The sequence below is a fragment of the Schistocerca americana genome, chromosome 4, assembly GCF_021461395.2.
Source record: "Schistocerca americana isolate TAMUIC-IGC-003095 chromosome 4, iqSchAmer2.1, whole genome shotgun sequence".
NCBI classification, from domain to species: Eukaryota; Metazoa; Arthropoda; class Insecta; order Orthoptera; family Acrididae; genus Schistocerca; species Schistocerca americana.
Window position 1 is genome coordinate 766,777,314 of NC_060122.1, and position 19,724 is coordinate 766,797,037.

Here is a 19,724-nt window from a genome sequence, read left to right on the forward strand (position 1 = left end):
GTGAAAATTACCGAACTATCAGTTTAATAAGTCACAGCTGCAAAATACTAACGTGAATTCTTTACAGACGAATGGAAAAACTGGTAGATGCCGACCTTGGGGAAGATCAGTTTGGATTCCATAGAAATATTGGAACACTTGAGGCAATACTGACCTTACGACTTACCTTAGAAGAAAGATTAAGGAAAGGCAAACCTACGTTTCTAGCATTTGTAGACTTTAGGGAAAGCTTTTGACAATGTTGACTGGAATACTCTCTTTCAAATTCTAAAGGTGGCAGGGGTAAAGTACAGGGAGCGAAAGGCTATTTACAATTTGTACAGAAACCAGATGGCAGTTATAAGAGTCGAGGCGCATGAAAGGGAAGCAGCTGTTGGGAAGGGAATGAGACAGGGTTGTAGCCTGGCCCCGATGTTATTCAATCTGTATATTGAGCAAGCAGTAAAGGAAACAAAAGAAAAATTCGGAGTGGGTATTAAAGTCCATGGAGAAGAAATAAAACGGAATGGACAGTGTCTTGAAAGGAGGATATAAGATGAACATCAACAAAAGCAAAAACAAGGATAATGGAATGTAGTCGAATTAAGTCGGGTGATGCTGATGGAATTAGATTAGGAAATGAGACACTTAAAGTAGTAAAGGAGTTTTGCTATTTGGGGAGCAAAATAACTGATGATGGTCGAAGTAGAGAAGATACAAAATGTAGAATGGCAATGCTAAGGAAAGCGTTTCTGAAGAAGAGGAATTTGTTAACGTTGAGTATAGATTTAAGTGTCAGGAAGTTATTTCTGAAAGTATTTGTATGGAGTGTAGCCATGTATGGAAGTGAAACGTGGATGATAAATAGTTTGGACAAGAAGAGAATAGACACTTTCGAAATGTGGTGCTACAGAAAAATGCTGAAGATTAGATGGGTAGATCACATAACTAATGATGAAGTATTGAACAGAATTGGGGAGAAGAGGAGTTTGTGGCACAACTTGACAAAAAGAAGGGATCGGTTGGTAGGACATGTTCTGAGGCATCAAGGGATCACAAATTTAGCATTGGAGGGCAGCGTGGTGGGTAAAAATCATAGAGGGAGACCAAGAGATGAATACGCTAAGCAGATTCAGAAGGATGTAGGTTGCAGTAAGTACTGGGAGATGATGAAGCTTGCACAGGATAGCGTAGCATGGAGAGCTGCATCAAACCAGTCTCTGGACTGAAGACCACAATAACAACAACAACAACAACAACAACAACAACAACATGAGCAAATGGTAACTGATGATGAACAATTTGTGTCGAAGGTAGTGTGTGGAGTGACAAGACACAATTTATACTTAATGGAACTGGGAATTGGTATAACAGTGTGTACTGGGCACCTGAAAATCCACATGTTTATGTGGATAAAGCGGTCTGGCTACCACGGGTTCACATGTGGTTTGGACTGTCATCTAGGGGCTTGCTTAGTAGGACCCTTTTTCTGTGATGCTACTGTCACTGTATAAGTGTACCTGGAAATGTTACCCACATAAATTTTGCCTGGTATACGTGCACTTTATGGAGCTGATGAAGAGGTTTTCTACCAACAGGACAGGGTGCCACCACACTACCACCTACCCATAAGAGCTTTCCTGGATGACAGTTTTCTGTGGTATTGGATTTGACAAAGGGGGCCCATTGAGCTCCCTCCATGGTCACCAGATCTAACACCTATTGACTTTTACTTGTGGGGAACGTTGAAAGATAACGTCTACAGATGTAAGCCATGCACACTGGAGGAACTTTGTCAGGAGATTACAGCGATGTGTGCAGTGATCTCCACTATATCATTGACTGGCGTAGTTGCGGCGACCATTCATCGTTCTGTTACGTGTATAGCCGCCAACGGTGACAATTTGGAACATTTAAAGTAATCATGTGCTAAACTGAAGGTTGTACAACATGTATGATCAATTATTGAATGTAAAATAAACACACAAGTAATACTTTTCATTCCTTAAAGTGTGTATACATTTTTCTGGTGGAATCTCTATGTTAATGCCAGGATATTGTTGATATGTATTGTGCTATATATATATTGTCAGATCTTGCCCACTTGTCATTTATAAGGTGCCTAAGGAATGCAGCTTACTTGGAATGCTATATAACAATTCAAGCAAATAACATTAATAGTTTTATTTCTCTAAAGCAGATTTACAATACTTAACCTCAGATTTAGAACAAGTGTCCCAATGATGGGTGACATGCAAACAGCAAAACAATCTTCGCTATAGACGAAGTCCAAGTAAGCACTTGATACAGATTGCTACAATCCGTTCTGCGAGTGCTGGTCTATACCAGTCCGCTAATGTCCGTATCTTGTTATGAATAGGAAGGTAGGGCACAGTTTGTGTTACTGTGAACAGTTCAGTGATAGGGTTGTTCTTATCAGAATCAGCAGCAAACCAACACCGACAATGATATTTTAGGTGTACATGCCGACGTTGCAAGCTGAAGATGAAGAGATGGAGAAAGCGTATGAGGATATTTAAAGGGTAATACAGTATGTAAAGTGCAACAGGAATCCCACTGTTAAATGCAAAGGAGAGAGTGGACAGGTGGAAAGAATACATAGAAAGCTTCTGTGAGGGGGAAGATTTGTCTGATGTGATAGAAGAAGAAACAGGAGTCGATTTAGAAGAGACGGGGGGACCCAGTATTAGAATCAGATTTAAAAGATATTTGGAGGACTTAAGATCAAATAAGGCAGAAGGGATGGATAACATTACATCAGAATTTCTAAAATAATTGGGGAAGTGGCAACAAAATGACTATTCACGTTGGTGTGTAGAATGTATGAGTCTGGCGACATACCATCTGACGTTCGGGAAAGCGTCATCCACACAATTCCGAAGATGGCAAGAGCTGACAAGAGCGAGAATTATCGCACAATCAGCTTTACAGCTCATGCATCCAAGTTGCTTACAAGAATAAGATAAAGGAGAATGGAAAATAAAATTGAGTATGTGCTGGATAACGATCAGTTTGGCTTTAAGGAAGGTAAAGGCATGAAAGAGGTAATTCTGACATTGCCGTTAATAATGGAAGCAAGACTAAAGAAAAACCAAAACATGTTCATATGATTTATCGACCTGGAAAAAGCGTTCACCAATGTAAAATGGTCCAAGATGTTCAAAATACTGAAAAAAGTTGGGGTAAGCTATAGGGAGAGATGGGTTACATACAATATGTACAACAGCCAAGAGGGAATAATAAGAATGGACGACCAAGAATGAATTGCTCGTATGAAACAGGGTGTAAGATAAGGATCTAGCCTTTTGCCCCTACTGTTCAATCTGTACATCGAGGAAGCCATGATGGAAATAAAAGAAAGGTTCAGGAGTGGAATTAAAATTCAAGGTGAAAGGATATCAATGATACGATCCGGATGACATTGCTATCTTGAGTGAAAGTGAAGAAGAATTACATGATCTGCTGAATGGAATCAACAATCCAATGAGTACAGAGTATGCTTTGAGAGTAAATCGTAGAAAGACAAAGGTAATGAGAAGTAGTAGAAATGAGAACAGCGAGAAACTTAACATCAGGATTGATGGTCACAAAGTAGATGAAGTTAAGGAATTCTGCTACATAGGCAGTAAAATAACCAATGACAGACGGAGCAAGGAAGACATCAAAAGCAGACTAGCAATGGCAAACAGGGCATTCTTGGCCAAGATAAGTCTACTAGTATCAAATACCGGCCTTAGTTTGAGGAAGAAATTTCTGAGAATGTACATCTGGAGTACAGCATCGTATGGGAGTGAAACATGGACTGTGGTAAAACCGGAACAGAAGAGAATCGAAGCATTAGAGATACGGTGCTACAGACAAATGTTGAAAATTAGATGGACTGATAAGGTAAGGAATGAGGAGTTTGTGCACAGAATCGGAGAGGAAAGGAATAAACGCTAATAAGGAGAAGGGACGGGATGATAGGACATCTGTTAATACATCAGGGAATGACACCCATGATACTAGAGGGAACTGTAGAGGGCTAAAACTGTAGAGATTGAAATACATCCAGCAAATAATTGAGGACGTAGGTTGCAAGTGCTACTCTGAGATGAAGAGGTTAGCATAGGAGAGGAATTCGTGGTGGGCTGCATGAGACCAGTCAGCAGGCTATTGACTGACATTTCCTCAATGCCTTCTCTGGTCTTGTGTTTGTTCTCTTCGTTCCAGTGCTTTTGGTTACACCAGAGCACATATAATGTGGAAGTTATTAGCAATTAAATAAGCTATGAACAAATCCTGTACGTTCACAGGGGGAGATTGACACTGGCACAATAAAAGGGAGGAGATGATCATCCTGCAGACGCTTTGGAACTTGAGCTGTTATCTTTCCCACTATCCACTCTGTGCTGTTCTGTCATCCAGTTTCTATTGCTGTTTGTGTTAATAGTTCTGTTAATACTAATTTGTTGTATTAAGCAGGTTGCACCTTGAAAAGAATGGATAGGCCATATAAAAGCATTTGTGTTTGAGGACAAACAAATTTAACATAAATGTTTCTACAGCTTATATTTCTATATTGGAGGATCTAAGTAACATATGCCATTACAAGAAGAGCACAGGAAAATCAGTTGCTGCATCCCACAAAGTTTATCACTTATTTATTCCTGTTTTCGATCAACACAAATGAAAAATGAGGCTTGTTAAATCTTTTGAACTGCAGTAATATTTGCTGATGTATACAGATAAAAATTACTGATAAAAGTCCTGAACTTATCTGTAGCAACTGCAGCCAAGATAACTGTCAGCCTACATTAAACCTTTTTTATTAAAATTAAATTCCTCCAGATGTGCTTAAGATTTTTTATTTACTTCGCTACTAGTTTCGGCATTGCGTCAACGCCACCATCAGGCCTTTACACTTTGATGAAATCAGTTGTGTGTGGCTCAGTCTAGAGGTCCACGGTGAGATCAACGTGTGCTCCACATAGATGGCGAGCAGTAAGGTGAATTACTGCCTGCCACCCATGTGGAGCACGTGTTGATCTCACTGTGGACCTCTAGACTGAGCCACACACAACTGATTTCATCAAAGTGTACAGGCCTGTAGATGGTATTGATGCAACGCCGAAACTAGTAGCGAAGTAAATAAAAAAATCTTAAGTACAGCTGGAGGAATTTCATTTTAATAAAAATTATACCAGCTGTGTCCCACCTTCATCCAGTTTAAATATGGATGTACGAAGATTACATTAAACTTGTTTAATTACTAACAGCTTATTTCCTATTTGATAGAAATCAGTATTACACAACTACAAATTAATAACTTTATTTGCAGGTCCTTAATTAATAACTTAAAAAATGAAATTTTGTACATAAGTTTTCATGATTTTACTAAGTGAGGTGGCACGATGGTTAGCATACTGGACCCTTAACTCAGGTAGATCATGTTCCCAATCCCCATCCAGTCAACTTGATTTAAATTTTCAGTGTTTCCCTAAATTGATTCAAACAATTCCATAATAAATCTTTCATTCTGCAATGAAGTGTACAATGTTTTAAAATTCCTGGCAGATTAAAATTGTGTGCTGAAGCAGGATTTGAATGCGGAATCTTTTAATTTCCCAGAAAGTTTCAGATCAGCACACACACATCGTTGAAAGAGTTGTTCTGGAAACCATCCCCTGGGCTGTTTCCAAGCCTTGTAGTGGCTGTGGCTTCCAACTGAAATCTTGTATGAAACATCTGTAGTAGGAGTACATTCCCAGGAAGCCTGTCAATCATGGATGTTCCAAATAGTTGGAAAATATGTTATGGCTTTTCATTTCTTGAACAGCAAAGAGGCACTTTGTGACTTAAAATATAAAAAATAATAAGATCAAGCAATCACTTAATCTGCATGGACAGTACATTATTTTTTCTGACGAGGCACTTTATTGGATTCAGGCGAAGACCTGCATCATGAACGCACTTCAGCACAGTTGTCACATGACTAAGATGCTCTTGAAATGTCCGAGAAAATGACAATGTCACCTAGGTAGCAAAGACAAGTTGTCCATGTAAAATGCTGAAACAGTTTGCCCATCATGCATTCAAAGGTGTCTCGGCACTATAGCCAAATGACATAACTTCGAAGTAAGAGGCCTCCAGGCATTATGAAAACAGCCTTTACTCTGTAGCTAGTCTGTGTATCCATAGTGGAGAAATACTAATGCTTCCAAAACAGTCGAAAGTGTCACCAGTTCATGGCAATGGGCATACGTCTTTTTTGGCAATTTTGTTCTGTCACTGTAAATTTCGGCAGTTAATCTTCATGAAAGAGATGGGAGGATGAAGGAGCCTGATAGTGGGGTTTGTAGAATCTTTGGACATATTCTGAGCTCAAACATACTGAGGTATCACAAAGAGAATGCCTCAGCAATGCCAATTAGGATGGATTCCGAAAACATCGATCGTTTGCAACCCAACTTGCACTTTGCTCACATGACATCCTGGAAATGTTGGATCAAGAGAGTCGGGTGATGCAGTATTACTCAATTTTTTGAAAAGTATCTGGCTACGTACCAGAAGTATGCTTGTTATTGAAAGTTTGGTTGCACATGGTATAAAACAAAATTTGTGGCTGCACGAAGTGTTGACTGCTATTGGCAAGAGATTTCAAACTGATTCCATGTTTCTGGATTTCCAGAAGGCTCGTGACATTGTACCACACAAGTGGCTTGTAGCGAAATTGTGTGCCTATGGAATATAGTATCAGTTTTGTAATTGATTTCCTGTCAGAGAGGTCACAGTTCATAGTAACTGATGGAAAGTCATTGAGTAAAACAGAAGTGATTTCTGGCGTTCCCCATGGTAGTGTGTTATAGGCCCCATGCTGTTCCTTAGCTATATAAATGTTTGGGAGACAATCTGAGCAGCCGTCTTTCTTTCTTTTTTCCCCCCATCCATAAATGATGCTGTCATTTATTGACTATTAGACACATCAGAAGGTCAAAACAAATTCCAAAACAATTTAGAAAAGATATGTGTGTGGTGCAAAAATTGGCAATTGACCCTAAATAACGAAAAGTGTGAGGTCATCCATATGAGTGCTAAAAGGAATCGGTTAAACTTCGATAACCCGATAAATCAGTCAAATCTGAAGGCTGTAAATTCTACTAAATACCTAGGAATTACAATTACTAATAACTTAAATTGGAAGGAACACACAGAAAATGCTATGGGGAAGGCTAACCAAAGACTGCATTTTATTGGCAGGACACTTAGCAAATGTAACAGATCTACTAAGGAGAGTGTCTGCTCTACACTTGTCCATCCTCTTTAGAATACTGCTGCGTGGTGTGGGATCCTTACCAGATAAGATTGATGGAGTACATCGAAAAAGTTCAAAGAAGGGCACCTCGTTTTGTATTAGCGCGAAATATGGGAGAGAGTGTCACTGAAATGATACAGGATGATGGATAGACATCATTAAAACAAAGGCGTTTTTTGCTGCGGAGGAATCTTGTCGCGAAATTCCAATCACCAACTTTGTCTTCTGAATGCAAAAATAATTTGTTGACGCCGTCCTACATAGGGAGAAATGATCTGCCAGCCACTTAAATGTAATTTGCAGAGTATCAATGTAGATTTAGATGGATTAAGAATTTCTTGTGTAGGTGGACACAGCATGTTATTTCAAATTGTGAGTCATCGACAGTTGTAGAAGCAACTTCAAGTTTGCTCCAGGTAAGGTGTGTTGCAACCGTTGCTGTTCTTATTGTATATTAATAATCTTGCTGACAATATTAATAGCCACCCCAGACATTTTGCATATGTTGTGATAAGCTATAAGAAATTATTGTCTGGAAAAATCTGCACAGATACTTATTTGGATTTTGATAAGATTTCAAAGTGGTGCAAGGATTGGCTTGCTTTAAATATTCAGAAATGTAAAATTGTGCAGTTACAAAATGAAGACGTGCAGGTTTGTTTGGACCATGGGAGTGTCATAGAGATGATGGAGAAACTCTACTGATAGATGTTTGAAGATCTACACAGACTATTCTGAGAGAACCTACTTCCAGAGTTAAAGAATCTGTATATTAAGATATGGTTCTGGGAATATATAGTTACAACCCCTATTTGTCGCTCCTATAGGGATCACAAGAACAGATCTAGACTAATTACAGCACGCACAGAGGTATTGAACAATCTCTGTGCCTGTGCCCCATACTTGAGAGAAGCAGGAAGAAGCCATAATGAGCTCGTACAATAGGAAGTACATTCTGCCTTACACTTCTCAATGGTCTGCAGAGTATGGCCATATATGTAGGTATCACAGAAAATGGCACCCCAGAATCTGGGCTTTCTGACTTCGTTTCTCAGAGTTGGTCTGCCTTGTGGTGACTAGTGCCATCAATCAGCAAAACTTTTCTTGAGTTAACTTTGCTGCTACCTCCTGACTGGTTTGACATTAAACACTTCTACTGCCAGCCACGTGAGTTTGACATTCACAGAATTAATAAACCCTGATCCCTCTCCTCTTATCATTCATCATATTCATGATGAAGGCTCCTGATGGTCTTCTATGAGATTTGTAAGTCGTGACATACACTGATGGGGAAAGAAAAAACACCGCAACACCAACAAGGAGTTGTGTGACATAGCGCCACTACGAGGATGCAAATCAGGTTTGCTTTAACATTTTGTAGTGGTCATGAGCATTAGTTACCTTTGAGATCGGATGTAGTGAGCTGATGTTAGTCAAGAATGCATTTAAGGTGACAAAGACATCATTATCAACACCTCAGTGAGTTTGAACAAAATTTTGTAATAGGGGAATAAGAAGCTGGATGTTCCTTTTGCAGTATTGCAGAAGGACTTGGCAGGAATGTAACCACTAATCTGCAGTTGCAAGAAGACCAGGCTCTGGACAGCCACGTCGCACTGCTGAGGGGGAAGACCCTCATGTTCGGTGTGTGGGTCTGATGCATCTTACTGAATCTGCAGCAACAATTTGAGCAGCAGTTGGTATTACAATGTCACAACAAAGTGTTACGAATCACTTACTCCGAGGACAGCTCCGAGCCAGCCTGCACTCCACTGACCCCAACCACCACCATGTGTGAATGGTGTGAAGTGAGAGCTCATTGGAGGGCATTGTGGATGTCTGCTGTGTTTTCCGAGGAAAGCTGATTCTGCCTCAGCGCCAGTGATGGCTGTGTTTTGGTCAGTAGGAAGCCAGTTGAGGGCTTGCAGTCTACCTCTGATGTTAGGGTCTGGGATGCAGTTGCATATGACAGCAGGAGCACTCGTGTGGTTTTCTCACACACCCTGAGTGCAAATTTGGATGTCAATCTGGTGATTTGACCTGTTGTGCTGCCACTCATGAACAGCATTCCATTGTGGTGTTTACCACATACAGCTGTTGTAACCCGACATGCTCTATGGAGTGGTGACATGTTGCCTTGGCTTTCTCAATCACCAGTTCTGTCTCCAGTTGAATACATGTGGAAATCATCGGACAACAACTCCAGCATCATCCACAAGCAGCATTAATTGACCCTATATTCACTGACCAAGTGCAACAGGCATGGAACTCCATCCCCACAAACTGACAACTGACAACTGTACAACACAATGTATGCACATTTTCATGATTCAACATTCTTGTGGTTACACCCATTATTAATGTACCAGCATTTCACATTTGTGATGGCATATCTTGCACTTGCATTAATCTGTGATCTTGCAATGTTAGTCACATAAATATGTTACCTATACAAATGTATTTCCAAAAGTTCATTACTCCACATTAATTAATTTTAGGTAGTGTAATTTTCTTTACCATCAGTGTATTTACATCTCGTAAGTTTGTTGAAATTATTTCAAGATATTCTTTCTAATGCACTGCCTCGATGTTCTGGTACCACTTGACGAACTATTGCTTTGGGGAATCTTTCTAAAGAAGTGCTTGATAGATGCCTTCTGCCAGTCACTTCATCAATTGTGAAACTTCGTCAGCTGATGTCCTGTTCAGGTTCACTATGTGATACAGCACCAAAACAATCTATAAAACTCTGTATATATGACTGTGTTGCCTCCTCCTGGTGTTGGGCTATTCATTGTTATCAGTACCACTGCTGTGTTGTTCTGTGCAAATGAAAGTAGATGTTGGTAAGGCATCCCACCTGTTGTATTTAGTGACACAGTTGACTCCCGTTAGCCATTTCATGGGATCCTGGCCAGGATCTCTCAAAAATACTGTGAATGCATGGTATGCACCTGACCCACTGATGCTTTCGAATCCATTGGCACTTTGATAATATGGATTGTAAAATGAATTTACTGTTTGTATTCTCATTCTTGCCCATGAAGATACCAGCTTTTTGTAGTCTTTGTAGTCTTTTGGTGTTGTTGATGTCAGAGATACCAAACATCACCACCAAACTTTGTCATGTAATATCTGGTATCAAGTACCAATCATGAGAGAAAGGATGTCATCAAGAACTAACATTTTACTCAGAAATGACATTTATTGAGTACAGATGAAAGTACTCATAGAGCTGGACTGCCTGTCTTAGCAAAGTGTGCTTCTGTTTGTAGATACAAATAATGTTGTGTGGAGGTTCAGTATCCAATAAATACGTCAATCCTAGAACCTTCCAGTAATCACACAAGTTCAATCATAAATAATTGCAGGAAGTGGGGATGATACTGGTGACACGCATGTCACAGGCCAGTGACTATAATCCCTACAGCACAGCACAGCAGATGACTCAAACATGTGATAAATATTATTACATCTCTGATGCTTAGGTGGCGTCATAGTGGTGATGTTGCCTATGTTGCCTGTTCGTGAAAAACCTCAACAGGTCATTAATAGTTATGGTGGACTGCTCACTGTGCTATGGTATGTAGAACAAGCAGACTGACTTGAAAAATTATGAAAAATGAAAGTGGAGTGAAGATGCTAAATAGTGGACTTCACATATATTGGCCATGCTAGAACCACACTGAGTGCATTGTCAGATCGCGTATGTTGATGAAACTGTGTTCATTATCCAGAATGAGATTTTTCACTATGCAGTGGAGTGTGGATTGATATGAAACTTCCTGGCAGATTAAAACTGTGTGCCAGACTGAGACTCTAACGTAGACCTCTGCCTTTCGCGAGCAAGTGCTCTACTGACCGAGCTACCCAAGCACGACTCTCAACCTGTACTCACAGCTTCAGTTTTGTCAGTACCTTGTCTCCTACCTTCCAAACTTCATAGAAGCTCTTCTGTAAACCTTGCAGAACTTGCACTCCTGGCAGTTTATTTGTAAAGGAAATTATCGGTTGTGTGTGTGTGTGTGGGGGGGGGGGGGGGGGGGGGGGGTTTGGATATGGTCTCAATGACAACATTGTTTCAGAAAATGCAGCAATTTAAACAACGACCAAGCTTCTTTTAGTTTCCTTTAACGAATGGTATTCACAGTCGTGAATATTTACCACCATAAGTTGTATAATGGAGTGCTGGACCCAAACCTCCATATGTTGTCAACCATGTGACTACATGACTACTGGCACAAATTTATCGTTGTTGTCATTCCATTATAGAGCTGATGGTAGTCCATGTTTGCAATTGTGAATACATTTAATGTATTTCGTAATAGCTATAGTCCCCACAGTGTCTGTTCCTTCAGACAAGTATTTAATTCCAAAGGAACTGTGCATCATAATTTGGAGTAGCACGGGCACTGTGATATCGTATAGTGGTTGATTAATTTGCTAATATACCATTTTGGTGGATATCTCCTTGTTAGAACAGATTGCAGGTTAAGCATGTGTGGGTATATTTTTTTAAAAACTGTGCTTGGTTGTCCATTAGTTCTTCAAAAAATTTCCTTTGCTTACCGATTTCATTATCTAATGTTAAAATAGCTTGGATTTTACTATATCAATGAGAATTATCTATTTTTGAAAATATAAGTTAATTGGATAGGTAAGAAAAATCTACTCACCAATAACTGTACATTTCTGTTCTCCTGCTGTCGCTTGGTGAGTACTTTGTTTTACCTATCCAATTCCATTGGATTTTACTGTGTATTAATATTCATTAATGCAGGAGTGTCACTTTTTAAGAATTATAAAAGCTTTCAAATTTCTCATTTTCTGTTCCCAGGCATGTACGTTTGGAAGAGCTTAGAAAACTGTCAGTGAGAGAGGACTCGTGCTCCCTCTGCTTTGACAGACGTGCCTCTGTGCGCTTGGAGCCTTGTGGACATCAGGGCTTCTGCTCCAGCTGTTGTACGCAGTTGTCAGAGTGCCCCATGTGCAGGGCACCAATTGCTTCCACTGTTCCAGATAACCCTTCGTGATACTGTGCCATATAGAAGTAAGTGCTTTTTCTTAAACAAAAAAATCTGAAACTTATAATCCGTAGGATTTGATTGCGCATTGCATGATACATTTTGAATAATATACTCAAATTTTGCTTTAGTAATATTTGTGACTTTTAAATTCACTAAGGGAAAATAAGTTATGTCATTTTTATATTTTGAAGAGTTTCAATTAATGTATATTTCAAGAACTTGTGAGTGCTGCCTGCTGTTAAACTCACTGTATAATAGGGCCTACTCCATAGGGGTCCTCCAAAATGGAAAACGTATTCATAGCCAACTGTTCCAGGTCAACCCACTGATAAAATCCCACCATATACTCTGTGATATGCTTTAGAAAGGTGTGTAGATGTCAAGCTCTAAAACTTTAAATAGATAACATACACAGATTAAGCTTCTCTATCACATTTTATCTATCACACTACTTGGATTGAGGAGGGATGCATGCTAGGGTAGTCTGTGCAGTTGTGCACAGCCACTGTGCCAGGGTGGTTTAGAGGTTAGTGCATATGCCTTGTGAGCAGGAGACCTGGGTTTGAATCCCAGCCTTGCTACAAATTTTCATTTGTCGTTTGTCTGCATAGATGTTTGAGACATGAAAAGTCTCAGGAACCGTATAATTTCATTTTATTAGAGCACCTAAGCCTGGGTTTCAGGCAGGATCCCCCATTTCGTTCGATGTTGAGGTGCTTCTCCAATACAGTTAGAGAGCTTCTGTAATGCTGTTAGGGTTCATTCGCTATACCAAGTCGGCTGAGGCATGAATGGGAGTTTGGACTGAGGAGAGAGGCATGCTAGGATAGTCCATGCAGTTGTATAAAGCTACTGTGCCAGGGTGCTGTTGTGGTTAGCGTATCTTCCTAGTGAGCAGGAGACCCAGGTTTGAAACACAGCCTTGCTACAAATTTTTGTTTGTCGCTTCAGTGTATACACACACTTCTCTTTTTGTCCGTATGTAATATATTATGTCTTTTGACACATCCATCTATGCGCAGAGTTCCTCAAACAGAAGTTAGAAGTTGAACAATAATTCCACAGCTCACAATGATACTGTTATTTGCACACATGGCCACTGGCAAAATACTACATTTCTGTAAAAATTCTGCCTCCAAAATCTTAGTACATCACTGTTACAGAGACACTGCTCTTTCTGTAGCCATGCTTATCATTACATCTGTCCTTTTGGTTTCTGTGCAATGTTAACAAGTTCAATTGATTGGTAATTTGTTAGAGTGGCTTTTGGTCATGTCCTGTCTTACAAAGAATCAAAAAAGTTTGTTTTCTTAAACAGTTCTCATTTTGCTTTAAAACTTTCTTACTGTTTACTTTCAGTATTTACATTAGTAACTTATTCCTAAAATTAACATTACTTCCACATATAAAAAATATCCTGCAAGATACCAGGACAAATTGTTCATTGACATACTCTTAATTCTGTATCACAATCAGAAAGAAACGGAACCCTAAAGGGGTGATCACTCTGTCTGTCTGTCTTTCTTTCTGTCCAACTGTTCAAAACACTCTTTCTGAAGAACACACAAATGTATCAAGTTGAAATTTGTCAGATATTTAGGTCTATGGCCCCTTGGTGATGCAAACAAAGTGAAGCTTCTGTGTCAATGCAGTGAAAAGATATGGCCATTTATGTTACATATTTTGATACTTGCAACTCAATTGTCAAAACCGATAGAGTACTTCCTGTTGGCCTATGATCATTAAATTTGGCAAGAAGCAAGGATTCATAGTACAAGTAAAGGAAAAAAAATCAGAAAATGGTTAATTTGTAATTATATTGTACAAAAAATTCTTCTGTCATTTGTTATGCAACTTCAAACTTGAAGTTAAAACATTCTCGAAAGGCTTGGAATCCCTGGGACTGATACCTTCCCAGTATCAGTATCGATAACAGGCAAAAACCATTAAGATCCTCAATTTGTGGAATGGCTGAACTGTCTATATACATGATTAAGTTGATGTGGAACCTTCAGTGTCTTTGAGTTCTACTCACATCTGGCCAATTATTTTTCTCTCCTCAGTTATACATTTTTTTGCAATATATTGTGGTTTCCAGACATGCCATTACACTGCATTCCCCCACCACTCCCATATCCATCATCCCTCAACCATACACAGATTCTAACATGCCAGTTACATCCCATTGCTTCTCAAATTTCAAGTTTTGCAGTCAGTTATTCACTTATGTCTTTCTTATCTAACTAGAAATGTCTCTCTTAATTGAAGATCCTGGATGACAGTCTTGTCTCAGCCTTTCGAAAGATTCATATCGTCCGTGTACCATTAAGTTCTCCACCTACATAGGTAGTTCACAAGCCACTGTATGCATGGTGGAGAGTACATCGTACCAATATTATGAATTTCTTTTCCTGTTCAATTTGCTTATTGAGTGAGGAGAAAATGAACTGTGTGCCTTTGAATGCATCCTAATCTTACTAATCTTTTCCTCATGACCATTTGGTGGCAGCATAATTTTCATGCATTCTTCTTCAGTATAAACTTTCTACATTTGCCCAGAAAGGTTTCACAAGAACTTAGTGGCCTTCAGTGCATTGTTGTGCCTACCTTTTTTTTTTTTACAAGAAAAGAAACACCTTTTCCTGAAAATTTTTTCTTTTTAAAACCTTTCACGTATCTGTGTTGTGATGCCTATACACTGTTCAACATTTGTTGGAGAGTGACAACCAAGACAGAAGTAGTGGGGAGGCACAGCAAGCATTCAGCCAGTCATCTAATAACTGTTGCAGCAGCAACCATCCATAGTTACCAAAATTTAGCCCCCAGTAGCACAACCTTTCATGCTTGCTGCTCTGTGGGATCATTTGTTGTTCTCTATTATTTTTGCATTTCATACAGCTTTGTGCGATATTGAAAAATGTCAGGAGCAAATTCACCAAATGTTATTCATTGGCAACGTTTGGTGTTGGCACTCTTGGGTCAGTGTATGAGGTCAGTCTTTTGAGTTAGGAGAACTTTGTGGTTACTCACTTCTCTCTGTTAATGTGTTGATCAAAAGTAACTGCTGCAGGTCTGAATGTATACGAAAACACTGCTGTGAAGACTGACAAGAAAATGTGCAGAAAAGAAGAGGAATATGGAAAATCTGGAAAAAGTGGTATGCATAAGGAAATTGGTATGATAGATCCATTTCCTGAGGACATGATATTTTGTCATGTTTGTGGTAAGGATCACAGAAAGGAACGTCTGACACACGGCAAATTATTGGTGATCACTAAGGGAGAGGTGTTTTCCAGGAATTCGCATATCCCTATTTACACTGATGTGTAACATGGATTTTCACCATGGATGTTTCTGTAACTGTAAGCTGTTGCAGGGAGAAGCTATAGCTGAATGAGGATGCTAATAAAATTTATATTGGACCCAAATTAAGGATTATGTCCCTAAAAATAGTAAGAACAACTCCCACTGCAATCGAAGCATTTGCCAGCAAAGCTGTTAGGAGTGTTACAATGGGTACCTTTGAAGACTTGAAGAAAGCTGCTAACCATATGTAGCACATCATGGGAAAAGCAAGGCAGAATGAAGATATTTTAGAAGATTCAGTTGAGAAAATTATCTCTTTATTAAAACTCGACAGGGCTGTGCCATTTAAAGTGTCTGTGATAGAGAGGATATTAATGACACAATTTTTCCCTCATCAGCACGAAAATGATGCGTGGGTGAACTCGGCTGAATATTTAAAGTGTCCAGGATAATTAACTGCATAGCACAATTATATTTCATAAGTTATAAATATTAATAAGAAGGCTGTTATCAACAACAGAATCTGAATGAAGTTCATCTCAGGGACACAGTCCTTATACATACAAGAAATTTCTCACTAGTTATGCAGTACAGAATGTATCAGAAGGGACCATCTGATTTGACACATCTATGTTTCTGAAAGTAATAAACATATACAATGAATTCTGTTTTTTGATGAATGGGAAACTCAAAGTTTTTTTTCATACCTTTTCATAAGTGTTCAATATTCTTCTCTTGAGATGCATGGCACATGTCAGTGCAGTATTCAAATTGTTCTCACACTGCAGTGAGCGTGTCTTGAGTTACCGTATTTACTCGAATCTAAACCGCACTTTTTTTCCGGTTTTTGTAATCCAAAAAACCGCCTGCGGCTTAGAATCGAGTGCAAAGTAAGCGGAAGTTCTGAAAAATGTTGGTAGGTGCCGCCACAACTAACTTCAGCCGTCGAATATATGTAGCGCACAATGATAAATACTGGCGCCAAAACCTCTGCGTCAGTAAATAAATTTTAAAAAAGGTGGAAGACGAGCTTTTTTTTCTCCGCCCCTAGTTTCAACCACTGCATTTTCATACATTATCCAACGAAGTAAATACAAATTCCACATTGTTCATCTTCGAATGTAACAGCATTCCAATGTACTATGAAAATCCGAATGGCAAGACTGTTCGGGATGTTTGTCAATATGGCCAACTTTACGTTCTGAAATTTTCCTACCTGTGAGAAGAGATGGTTGCTAATAGGAACTTTTTGAATTGTGAATCACATGCAGTATTCTCTTCACCATAAGAATAATACGAATATAAACATTTTGCCATGTATTCTTTCGTGTTTGCTGCTATCTCATTTAAGTCCTGTCTGCCTAATAAACTATGAAACTAGAGTGAGACAACAGCAAACGCGGAAAAATATACATATCATGTCATGTTTATATCCGTATAATTCTTATGCCTAATAGTGATACAGTCAGAAATGAAGCATGGCAATTGACTAGATTTTTAAATCTAAGATGACCCTAATTTCTGTGCAGAATGTAATGTACTAAAGAGGCATCTGCAAAGATTTTCAAACGGAGAAAAATTTTCGCTAAACTCTCGTTCTGAACATCTTCTATCATACACAGTCTATTATTTAATTCTTGTTGATCATTATCAAAGAAAGCAGCAGTGTAAGTAACAACAAATAGCAGTCTCTTGCCATTGTTTCGCTAATGAGACGATCTCTCTCTCTCTTTTTTTTAATTGTAAGTGGCGGTGGTGCGCACAAAAGCAAGCCATGCCGCAAGCGGCGACAGGTCGTAGACACTCATTATCAGAATGTGACAAACAATGCATGACACAATACAATAATGCATTTTCAGCTTAGAGTGAAGTAAACACCTATAACAAAAAGAACGGCATTTATCAGATCAAAGAAAAATAAGCAATCAATTCAAACCAGACGAAGCACGTGAAAAAGGAATGGTACCCGTATAAATACGGACGGAGCGCCTGACGCATAGCAATGGCTACCTGGTAATGCTTAACTGCTAAGCTTACGACTCGAACAAAACTACTGTAGCTGTATCGCCATTCATTCGACCTAAATTGTGTCGCATATTACAATGGACCAACTTTGTTTCGATTTGGAGGTGCGGCCTAAAACTTCTCTCCCCCCTTGAATGTCGAGTCTCTAATTTCAGGTGCGGCTTAGATTCGGGATTCCCCCCCCCCTGTTTTCGAGTCTCATTTTTCATGTGCGGCTTAGATTCGAGTAAATATGGTACACCTTCCACAGCTGCTGTTACACAATGTCTCAGTTTCTCGGAATTGTTCGTGCCATCGTCTAATAGAACTGAAGTGGACACACACTGCTGCTTCCTGGTAGGAATCATGTAAAACTCAAGAGTTTGCTCTTTCCAACAGCATGTTGTTCACGCGCATATCTCAAATAACATAATAGTTATGATTTTTTTAAAAATCTGATGATTCTTTTTGATAACCCTGTGTAATGGCTGCAGTACTGGGAGGACATATTTCGTATTGTAATGCGTCTTTCTTCCAAATGTATAAAATAAATATCCTCATCTCAGTTAACATGGAAAAATTTGTTATGTTAAAAATAAGTATAAGAACTGAACAGAAAACATAACAAGTCAGTTGTAAACTTAGCGACCTGTTTCTCACAATGAAACCAAATGGGTGACCGATTAGTTTTTGAAAAATTAAGCATTGCATTTACCTCAGATCATCTCTCATGTTAGAGACCTCTGACATAGTTCAAGTTTGGAGCAGATGAAAATACAGTGCATTCTAAAGTTCAGTTTCCTTACTCTATTACCTACATTTAGAAAAGTTTCTTACATGTCAAACATATGATAACCTCATTAAGAAATACCCTTTTTGAGACTATCCTTATATCATATTAACAATCTGTTGCTGTAAATAAAACTAAAATAAAAACATGGTGCAGCTCTTCCAGAGCAAACTAATGCCAGTTCCATTTTTTTGCCATTTTTTGCGGTTTGAGTGAGTTAAATTAAATGTAAGATTATGTGTGTATTCTGTGCAGGAAGTGGCAACTCTGTTTCCCCCCATCTCCACATGCTCCTGCCAAAGTATCATTTCTAGAGTATTTTTGAACAGAGTTTAGTAACTAGACAGTCTTTTCTTTCTGTACATGTGATATCTCTTTATCTACAAATGGAGTTGTTTGAGAATAAACCTACTTTTGAGACGGCTATTGTTTCTAGAGAATCTTTGTCATTAAAGTGGTGCTATTGTATAGTTGTCAAATAAAATATAGAATATCTTTGGCTTGTATAATGAAAAAGCAGAAAATATGTGCAAGAAGTAATAATACCTTTCTTTTGTTACAGTTAGCCAAGACTGTCAGGATTATGGCAACATCTTCCATTCGAGGAAGAACAGCATTAAGTCTGAGTGATGTCGTGTGTTGTGACAATATGGCTGAAGCCTGCAGTTTTCAGTACAGATGTCCTACTTAATTTTGCATTACGCATACTGGTCAATTTTTGTGAGGAGGACTACTACTATATTTATTTGATATGTATAGTTGTTATAGTGAAAGTGATTTTGTATTGTTTAATTATTAAAAGAGTTCTTATAACATGTGCCTGTCTCATATGTTCATTGTCTGTGATATTAAAGTGAAAACCGAGATAATTTTAAATATGAATTTTAAAGTATTAAGTCCTAAAAATATTTCCTGATAATTTATTAATAAGGCTGAATGGATCTATGTCCAAGACATAATATACCGTGTGGCATATTAATGAATATCCTACGCTGCTTGAAGTTATTTTTTGCCTAGGTGGAGATACTCGTTTCTCTGATAGAGCATGTCTCATCTTCTATTTCTTCTACCTTCAGGGGTGTGAAATGATATGCATTACCATGAGAGATACGACTTTAAGAAACTTGTTCTGTAAAATGTGTTAAAAATAAACTGTCACTGTACTACAGAATGCTATTTGTGCTTCCAGTAACCAAATTTAACCTAGTAAATTAGAAGGAAAGCTGATTTTGAGAAATAGCTTCTGCTTTCTCAGTTACATAAAATAGGTAATGTTTGTCTTTATGGATGTCTTCATATTTTC

The 19,724-nt window shown here is 38.7% G+C and overlaps 1 protein-coding gene across 1 annotated transcript in view; it reads left to right on the plus strand.

Annotated features, from left to right (window-relative positions):
- The window catches only part of LOC124612859 (RING finger and SPRY domain-containing protein 1-like), a 145,709-nt gene extending 126,473 nt beyond the window's left edge, over positions 1-19,236 (plus strand). The window contains exons 10-11 of the mRNA XM_047141289.1: positions 12,132-12,344; positions 18,984-19,236. Of these exons, the coding sequence (XP_046997245.1) occupies positions 12,132-12,327 (196 nt within the window). The 3' untranslated portion in view covers positions 12,328-12,344; positions 18,984-19,236. The remainder of the gene's footprint in view (positions 1-12,131; positions 12,345-18,983) is intronic.
- Positions 19,237-19,724: the final 488 nt, after the last annotated feature.